Source organism: Quercus suber, unplaced genomic scaffold (assembly GCF_002906115.3).
Source record: "Quercus suber isolate HL8 unplaced genomic scaffold, Cork oak 2.0 scaffold_461, whole genome shotgun sequence".
Taxonomy (NCBI): domain Eukaryota; kingdom Viridiplantae; phylum Streptophyta; class Magnoliopsida; order Fagales; family Fagaceae; genus Quercus; species Quercus suber.
Window position 1 is genome coordinate 585,415 of NW_027069912.1, and position 9,640 is coordinate 595,054.

Here is a 9,640-nt window from a genome sequence, read left to right on the forward strand (position 1 = left end):
TTCATTTTCCTTTGTGTTACTCTATTTTATAATTTTGCTTCCGCATTTATTTTAAGATCTTTAACATGGTATAGAGCCAAACTTTTGTTCTTTGCCTCTAGCAAAATCTATCTCTAACAGTTAGATATTGCATAATTATATATTATGAGAAATGTATAATGTAAGGCTGTTGTGCTTGATTAGTAGGAATTACTCTTAAAAAGAAGAATCCATAGTGGGCATTACCCACACAAGAAACATTGATATTATTAATAGCATTCAGGGGTAAAGCGAAATAACAGAAGATAGAACATTATTATTATTGGCTTAAAATACAAACTCTTCAAGAAAGCATAAACAGTGTTGCAAATAACCAGTGCCCAAATCTAAAATAGACAACCCTAATAGGAACGAGAGGGTATCACAAGCTCAGACACAATGGACTGAATCTATTCTTGGAGCTACATAAGGTTTAATGGTACTCCAGAAAGTAAATCCAAAGACTATGAGACCAACAATAGTTACAGTGGTTCTCCAAAGATTGGAGAAATAAGTACGTCTCAAGTATCCCATACTACGGTTGCAATGTTGCGCATAGTGATCACAAAGGTCTTCAGCGAGATCAGCGTAACAGGACTTTCTTTCCGAAATTTCAAGGCAAAGTTTATTTACCATTTCGGCAATTACTTCATTGCTACCTAAATCATTATATATAATATTTTTTTCAATGAGCAACTCCACATCTTCTCTAGTGTTGATAAGATAGTCCAATATCCCAACATGATTGCATACGAAAGCTTCCAATGGATAATGACATTGCTCCAATAGCATGATGTTTCGGAGAAGGCCTTCAGTATCGTCATCTATTATGAAGCGTGGGATCTTCAACAAAGGTTGTGTATGTTCCAAGCACTCAAAGCCTGTCAAGCCGAGCAAGCATTTTAAGAGCCATGAGAAATTGAAGCATGGACTTGTTTTAGTGGAAAGCGACTTATGGAAGTGCATGTCAAGTAAGCCTTTGTCATGCAATTTGAATATCACTCCTGTCTCGTACAGCTTTGTTGCAGTACATGGATTTTTCACTCTTTTTTTGAATTTGAGATTATCTAGACAATGTGAAAGTCTGATCAAATCAGTGAAATGTTTTACTTCCTTCATCTTCTCATCTTCTGGTATTTTCTCGATAAAGGGAGAAAAATATTTGCAGGCAAGCTGAAAAATGGGCTTTTCACTGTGTCTTTCATAAAATTTCTCATATAACTCCTTCAGAATAAAGAATGGAAGTTGATTCTCAAGTAATATCAAGTCTATCTGTATATCGTCGTTCAACATTGGATTACATAAAATAAAATCGTCTTCATATTTTTCTCTATCATCAGCTCTCAATAAAAGCTCGATGATAAAGGTGGAATCCAATAGAACCATTTTCATGAAATCTTCCTTGTTGATATCAAAGCTCTCTGAGTAACAACGACGAATCTTATCTTGGTTTTTTTCAATGGTCCCTGCTATTTCCTTCTGGCATTTCCCAGTCCGATCACAGAATTCCTTTAATTTTCTCACTTTCAACTTTTCCAAATCCCTCAATTCTTTTTGACCGTCCTCGTCCCTTACTTCTTTTTGACCGTGGTGAAAAGGGCCTATTGAGATTAACTTTGGAGTGTAGGCTTCTTTATTTATTTTGCGAATTCTCCCGGGAGCCCTATAGATGCAGCACTCAGGCCACCGGGCTGGCTCCATGGCAGCTGAAACATCAATGATCGACTCGTCGCAAATAAGATTATTATTTATGACTATTGTAATGTCAATGCCCTGCTCTTTGTACATATGATCATTTTCAAGTGAATCAGCAGCAGCAGTAGACACCATCTCCATTAATTGTCAAGAGCCGTTTTTCCTAAAGATGTACAAAAAATAATCACAAGCACTATAATGGAATCACCCTTTTCTTTTCTTATAACTCAATTTTTATAATAAAGATTCAAACTTTTATTTTTCTAATAAAGAAAACCACATAATGCCATTAAGTTACAAAATTCTTAACTACTAAAATGGAATCCTTTTGCAATAGCTTCAATTATTATACCATCTTTTGCCTTTCTTAAGAAATTTTTTAAAACCCACCAGAGTGAGTCCCACTCAAAGTAAGATATTCAATTATACAATAGAAAACAAAATAATTTTGGCATTGGATGATGAAGCTACAGTCCTATGCACAGCACAAAATGAAATACGGGACTAACACATGACCATTTTAGGAAAAGTGTTAGTCTCAGTGCAAAAAGGGAAGCCAAACCCTTAGGGTAGTAATCACAAACCTTGGTGAGAGCGAAATAAACTTTTGAACCTTTTGTTAGGCGACGTATGTCGTACTTACTTTAATTTTGCAGTTATTATACTTTTCCTATGAAGAAAATGAAATTTATTAGACAAACTTTTTCTTTTTTGATAGGATATAGACAGACATTTTTTTAACTTATAACGTCCGCTTCAGGTGATAGCCCTTTATCATCAAATATTTAATACCTTAAAAAATTGTGTATTTGTGCAATTTTCCAAATATAATATCGTATATTATACCATTTCTTTTTTTTTTTTGCTTGGTCGTATATTATACCATTAAAAGAACAACATTTTATTCAAAAAACTTCGTAACTATTTTATTCATTTACTCTTAAATTAAATTTTTAAGAGGTAAATGATTCTGTTGCTCTAATTTAATATTGTAGCTTCCTAATATCAAGTGGATCAATTATTAAATACTTTTGTAATGAGATTGATTCTTTTACATTTCTTGGCTTAAGATAATGTACACATCATCAAGTAGTAATTATTATGTGTCAAATTTCTTGGCTCAGAGTTGGAAAAAACTGTCCTTATCAGAAGTGGAAGGGGAAAAAGTTGATTTATCGAGGAAGAAGAAAGTGGGGGAACACGTAGTGGCAGCAAAATTTCTCACACGTAGGAATATTGCCATTGAGGCAGTGGCTCGTACATTCCGGCCAATATGGAGAACCAGGGGAAATTTTGAGGTTAACGACACAGGGAACAATATGATATTGTTTGATTTTGAACTTGAAGTAGATGCAGAAGAGGTTCTTATGGGTGAGCCTTGGGCTTTTGGTAGGCACCTGGTTGTTATGGAGCGCTATGATGGGTCCTATCCAATCCATACCCTAAAATTCGACTCAACTCTCTTTTGGGTTCAACTATATAACCTGCCGTTCTCCTTCATGACAACAGATATGGCTATCAGTATCGGGGAAACTTTAGGCGTAGTGATACTCCAAAAGGATACGTCAGAGATGAGGGGGGGGGGGGGGGGGGGGGGGAATTTCATGCGAGTCAGGGTGGTTGTCGACATAACGAAACCTTTGTGTAGGAGGAGGCGAGTCACGTGGGATCGGAACTCAGATGGTAAGGTCTCCTTCAAATATGAATGATTACCCAATATCTATTGTAAGGTTGAATTTAATCAACCATCTAATTGGCTTTATTTCGTGACCAATTTGCTTGTAATTTAGCACTTAGTAACCCTGTATTTAGGTGGGAAAATTGTAAGGGTAGTGTGTGAGAAGATGTGAAGAAAAGCTCAAGAGTGTGCAAGAAAAACAAGTCTCAAGACTAGGACTCGCGGGTGGTTCGCGACTGGCAAGCCGCGAAAGGCAGTCATGTGAGAGGCACACTGGGAAGCTGAAGGGTCGCGCCAGCTGTCACGCTACAGGACAAAAGTTCCAGTCTGGCCAAGCCGTTACGTCGGGACTTGATTTCGCGACTTGGCCAAGCCGCGAGATCAAGTCGCCAACTTGCCCTGTTTGGCAAAAACTGACATTTTGCATTCCCTTCTCACCCTACTATATATACACCCTTATACCCATCATATTGAGAGAGCTTCCAGAGAGAATTTTGTGAGAGAAAACCCTAGAGAAATACAAGATTAATTCATCCCCAATCTTCATCTAAAGAGACTCTACAAATTTCTCTACTCTCTTCCTCTCCATCGTCATACCCTTGAGAGGTCATTTACCAAACCCTTGTCTCACCACACCCACGTCTGTGAAAAGGTCCATTTGGTGCTTTGGGAAGCAGTTTGGAAAGGAACCAATATACATTGGTTGATGCTATGGTCAAGTAGCGGAATCCGGGAAGCTAAAGAAGAAATAGGTTCGGCGTAACCTCGTTGGAGTAAGAAACTTGGAGGGCTTAGGTACTTGGGTAGATTAGGCTTGGAGGGTCTTCTGCTGTTCATGTATCCCAACTACATTCTTTAGTGGATTATTTGACCACTTGGAGGGCGGCGAAGAGGTTTTTCGCCGAGGACTTCGGTTTCCTCTTCGATAACACATCGTGTGTTGTCCGTGTGTTCGCATCTTCCTTCCCTTTATCTTTGCCTTATATTTACTGCTGTGGATGTGTTTATATTTGGCTTAGATTGTTTATCAATTCTGTGTTTAGCTTATATTCATGTTCCGCAAGTTAATCGTTTGATATTAAGCTTGAATTGGTAATTTTGTAATTTGGGGTCTAAACGTTCAAGGGTGTTTCATACCCATTTTAAACTTTCATTTGTTATTGGTGTGGATAGGTTTCTCATGACGATAAAGATTATGTTCTCTGGCTTCAAATAAGGGCGCGTTGGCGATGGAGAAGTAGCAGTTTGGTCCGTGGATTAGAGTCACCTAGCATAACTAGTCAAAGAAAACAATTGTCGAAGTGAAGGTTTTCGAGGTTTCTGTTCCAAAAACTAGGGAACCAACAGCAGTGATCAACTCGACAATGAATTTTGTGGGGGGTGACTCGTTGGTGGGAAATCATCGAGTATCAAACCAGTTGGTCTTGAAAGGGTTAGCAGATGGACATAAGAGAGGTGTGGTAACGCCGGTCGTTGGAAAACCTGTGTTCAAACAAGCCAACCTGGAAAACCTGTGTTTAAAGGCAACTACATTTTTGAAGGAAAAATTGGCAGAAGCAGAATAACTGAGAGCAGCTAATCCTAATGAGGAATTTTTGGTTGGTAGTTTCCATTTTGGGTGGACAGCTAGTATTGAAGATAAAAAAAGGTGGGAAAAGCGGCAATCATCATAGAAGTGAAAAGAATCGTGGCAAAGACAAAATACCACCCAATACAGCTGCACCCACCCAGGCCTTGCCTGAGAAACAAAATGGGCCAAGGAAGGGTACATGAGTAAGGATCACGCAAAAGCCCAATCCCACTCAAAGTATGGACTACATGTTTGAGGAAGCCGGCCCAAAGAGGAAGGGTAGTGACCAACCAAAGGATGCAGTGGAGTCTCAGGAGCATGTAAAGAAGTTAAAGTTGGATGAGGAATCAAATACAACATGCACTCATACAAATAATCACTTATGATCGACGAAGGATGCTGAGCAACCCCATCGGGTCCAATGAGTCCCTTAAGGTGGAATTACCGAGGGCTTACAAACCCTCGGACAGTTAAGGCCTTGGAAAAGATCATCAATAAAGAAGATCTCACTTTTGTTTTCCTTATGGAGATAAAATAAGATTTAGACTGAATGGTTAAGGTTCGGGACTGGTGTAAATTCAAGAATGGGTTGATTGTTCCTAGCAGGGGGAAGAGTGGTGGATTATCTTTGTTTTGGAAAGAAAGAGTGAAGCTGGATATTCAAATGTATTCCCAATTTCACATTGATGCATTAGTGGATGGAGGATTTGGTGTGGGTTGGTGGCATCTGATTGGTTTTTACGGGGATCCTAATACGACAAAAAGATCGGAATCTTGGCAAGAGCTCAAGCATCTATGTGGAACATCATGATTGCCATGGGTAGTTATCGGGGATTTTAATGAGATTATAGGTTTATCTGAAAAAAGGAGGAGGGAGTAGTAGGCCACGACAACAGATGAAGAAATTTGTGGATACATTAAATTGGTGTGGACTTAAAGATTTGGGCTTTGTTGGGCCAAAGTATACATGGTTGTATTAAAGGGAAGATAGGATCCAGATTCGTGATAGAGCTCTAGCTACAATGGATTGGTTGAACTTATTTCCTTTTGCTAAACTGTTTCTTCTCACTTCTTTAGCGTCTGACCATTCTCCCTTATCATTGCATTTTAAAAGGAGGCCTCATAAAATAAAGGTGGGTAAAGTTTTTAGGTTTGAATCAATGTGGCTAAAAGATTCTCGATGTGAGGAGGTAGATCATGAAATATGTGAAGAAGGATTATCTCTGGGGTCAAAATTCACTCTTAACAATTGTTTGGAGCGGTGCCATGCCAGACTTGAGGATTGGAACAAATTAGAATTCGGTCATGTGGGTAAGACCATTGCCAAATTACAAAGGCACCTAGAATGGCTTAAAAGACAACCTTCTTCGCCAGAAAAAATTTGGTCCATGAAAAGCATGCGGATTGATCTGATTTGTTGGCTAGAAAAGGAGGATGCGATGTGGTTACAATGGTCGCTTATTAACTGGCTACAATCTGGCGACAAAAACACAAGGTTTTTTCATGAGAAAGCCTCAGCATGTTACAAAAAGAATTACATTGAAGGCCTAATGGAAGACATTGTGGTTGATTATTATAGAGACCTTTTCCAGACAATCCCACGAATTTCACTAAGCTATAAGAAGCAGTCCAACACAAGGTCAACCCAACAATGAATTAGAATCTCACCAAGGAGTTTAATGCATGTGAAGTTAAGATGGCACTTAAACAAATGTATTTGTTGAAAGATAAAGGCCCAAATGGCAAGCCCCCTCTATTTTTCTAGCACTTTTGGCCAAAGATTGGTGAAGTGGTAACAAAGGCAGCCCTTGATTTTCTAAACTCAAGTATCTCTCCTCTAAACTTTAATGAAACTTACATTGTGCTTATTCCAAAATGTAAATAGCCTAAGAAAGTTACTGATTATAGACCTATTCGTCTATGTAATGTGATGTATAAAATTGCATCAAAAGCTATTGCAAATAGGTTTAAAAAAATTCATCCTTCTATTATTAGTAATACCCAAAGTGCCTTTATCCATGGAAGGTTGATTACTGATAATATACTTGTTTTTGAGACTATGCACCATATCAGTCAGAAGAAAGGGGGACGGTCAGGTGAAATGGCTCTAAAATTGGATATAAGTAAAGCATATGATAGAGTAGAGTGGATCTGTTTGGAGAAGATAATGCGGAAGTTGGGGTTTGATGATAAATGGAGAGCCTTAATAATGAGGTGTATTTCCTCAGTCTCTTATTCAATCAAGTTCAATGGCAAACCAAAGGGTAGAATTTTTCCTAGTAGAGGGATTTGCCAGGGGGACCCACTAGCTCCATACCTTTTTCTACTATTTGAAGAAGGACTTTTAGCTCTTATAAAGAAGGATGCGGCGTGTGGGCGTATGGGGAGAATAGCAATTTGCCGGGGTGGTCCCAAATTATCTCACTTGTTCTTTGCAATTGAACTGAGCCAAGGCTTCTCTATATTTTAGTAGCAATACACCAAGGCTGACCTAAGAGGAGATAAAGAACAAATTCGATGCCCCGGTTATTAAGCAGCACGAAAAGTACCTCGGTTTGCCTTCCTTGGTCGGTAGAAATAAGCGAAACACCTTCAATGACATAGAACAGAAATTGAGGAAGAAACTAGTAGGATGGAAAGAGAAGTTACTATCTAAGGCAGGTAAAGAGATTTTAATCAAAGTAGTGGCCCAAGCAATTCCAACCTATACGATGAGCTATTTTAAATTGCCGGATTCTTTATGTGAGGAACTAACGAGCATGATTTGGAATTTCTAGTGGGAACAAAAGTAGGAGGAAAAGAAGACAACGTGGCTGTGCTGGGAGAAGCTATGCACTCCTAAGGCAAGTGGGGGAATGGGGTTTAAGCAATTAAAAGAATTCAACATTACTTTACTGGCCAAGCAGGGGTGGCAGTTTCAGCAAAAACATGACTCTCTTGTCTATCAAATGCTCAAATCCAAGTATTTTTCAAACTGTGAGTTTTCTCAAGCCATTATAGTAAGGAATCTGTTGTATAGATGGCAGAGCATTATGTCGGCCCAGGCTGTAGTGTATCATGGATTGCGGTGGAAAATCGGAAATGGTGAGCAAGTTCGGATTTGGGGTGATAAGTGGCTGCCAATTCCATCCACATATAGAGTTATATCACCTAGGATGTTTATGCAAGCAGAAACTTAGGTGAGTGAACTTATTGACAAGGAAAATGCTAGCTAGGAAACAGAGGTAATTGATGCTCTGTTTTTACCACATGAAGCAAAGGAAATAAAAAGAATCCCACTCAGCGTTCATCTTCCTGCAGATAAGCAAATCTGGGCATGTAGCGCAAATAGTTTATTTACCATTCATAACGCATATTGGGTGGCCATGGAGATGGAAAAATCCAGGAATGGTAGATTGGTTTCAAATGATAGTCAAAACAGAAGGTTTTGGAGAAAGCTTTGGATGATCCCTGTCCCACACAAAATCAGACACTTCATGTGGAGGGCTTGTTGTGATATACTCCCTACAAAAGCCAACCTGCTTAGGAGGAAAGTGCTATTGGATGACAAGTGCGACAGATGCAACCTAGACGCTGAAACTTTGAGTCATTTTTTCTGGGCATGCCCACGAGCTCGAGAAGTATGGGAATGCTTAAAACTGGTTCTACCGTTTGGACCTGAACAGGTTTGTTCTTTCAAAGACACGCTTTGGAGGTTATTATTGGATGGGGAGAGCTCTCTTGAGAAGATTGCAAAAGTGGTGACCTGTGCTTGGGTAATGTGGGGTAATCGCAATGAAATCCGCATGGGTGGTCAGAGAAAAGCAGGTCGGGTTATAGTACAATGGGCAGCACAATGAGCAAGAAAGTTCATGCACCACTGGGAGCGGTTGAAGCAGAAGCAAAGGCTTTTGAGATGGGGTTGCAATTGCTAAGGATTCAGGCTTCAATGATCTTACACTTGAAGGCGATTCCCTCATTGTGCATCACGCTCTTCTTGATCTGGTTTCGCCTCCACCGTCAGTGGATGCCGTGATCATAGGTATACAAAAAGCCTACTTAGACTTCAGTTAGGTTGGGTTCTCCCATGTAAGACACCGAGGAAATAGGCCAGCTCACCTTTTAGCAAAACATGCTAGAGGCATTGATGATTTTTGTGCTTGGATTGAAGAGGATCATTGTTTTATAAAACAAGTTCTTATCCATAATGTAATTCCGTTTCAGTAAAGTAATAAAATTTTTAGTCTTCCCATCAAAAAGAAAAAAAGATCTAGTTTATCATTCTCTCACAAACAATAGATCTAATTTATCAAAAATTCAAAAAGACAGAAATTTAAATTAAACTCATGGAAATTTAAAATACTCAATAATAGAAAGCCTTACCCGGGAAATAAATGCTTTTACCCTTTTGAGTCTTGAGAGCACCTCTTAAATACACACACTTATATAATTGAGTTTCTCAATGGTGATACCAAACTGTCTTCTTCCAATCCTATTTATAGACTTATGGTGTGTGTGTGATACTCTCTCTCTCTCTCTCTCTCTCAGACGTACAAGCACAACGTAATTCTCACCAGTTTACAAACATCTCACAAACTTTAATTTCACCTTTTTTTTCAGACTTTAATTTCTCTAGTAGTTTAATTTCTTAAACTGGTATTTTGTTCCAAAAAGCAACAACCAATCACTTTGAAATAGTT

The 9,640-nt window shown here is 38.8% G+C and overlaps 1 protein-coding gene across 1 annotated transcript; it reads right to left on the reverse strand.

Annotated features, from left to right (window-relative positions):
• Window positions 1-242: 242 nt before the first annotated feature.
• Window positions 243-9,434, reverse strand: LOC111999998 (UPF0481 protein At3g47200). The gene is made up of 2 exons (XM_024032106.2): window positions 9,324-9,434; window positions 243-1,876 (listed from the first exon to the last, which is right to left on the reverse strand). The coding sequence occupies exon 2, from the start codon at window positions 1,852-1,854 to the stop codon at window positions 409-411; it is 1,446 nt and encodes a 481-aa protein (XP_023887874.1). The 5' UTR covers window positions 1,855-1,876; window positions 9,324-9,434; the 3' UTR covers window positions 243-408.
• Between the last annotated feature and the right edge of the window lie 206 nt (window positions 9,435-9,640).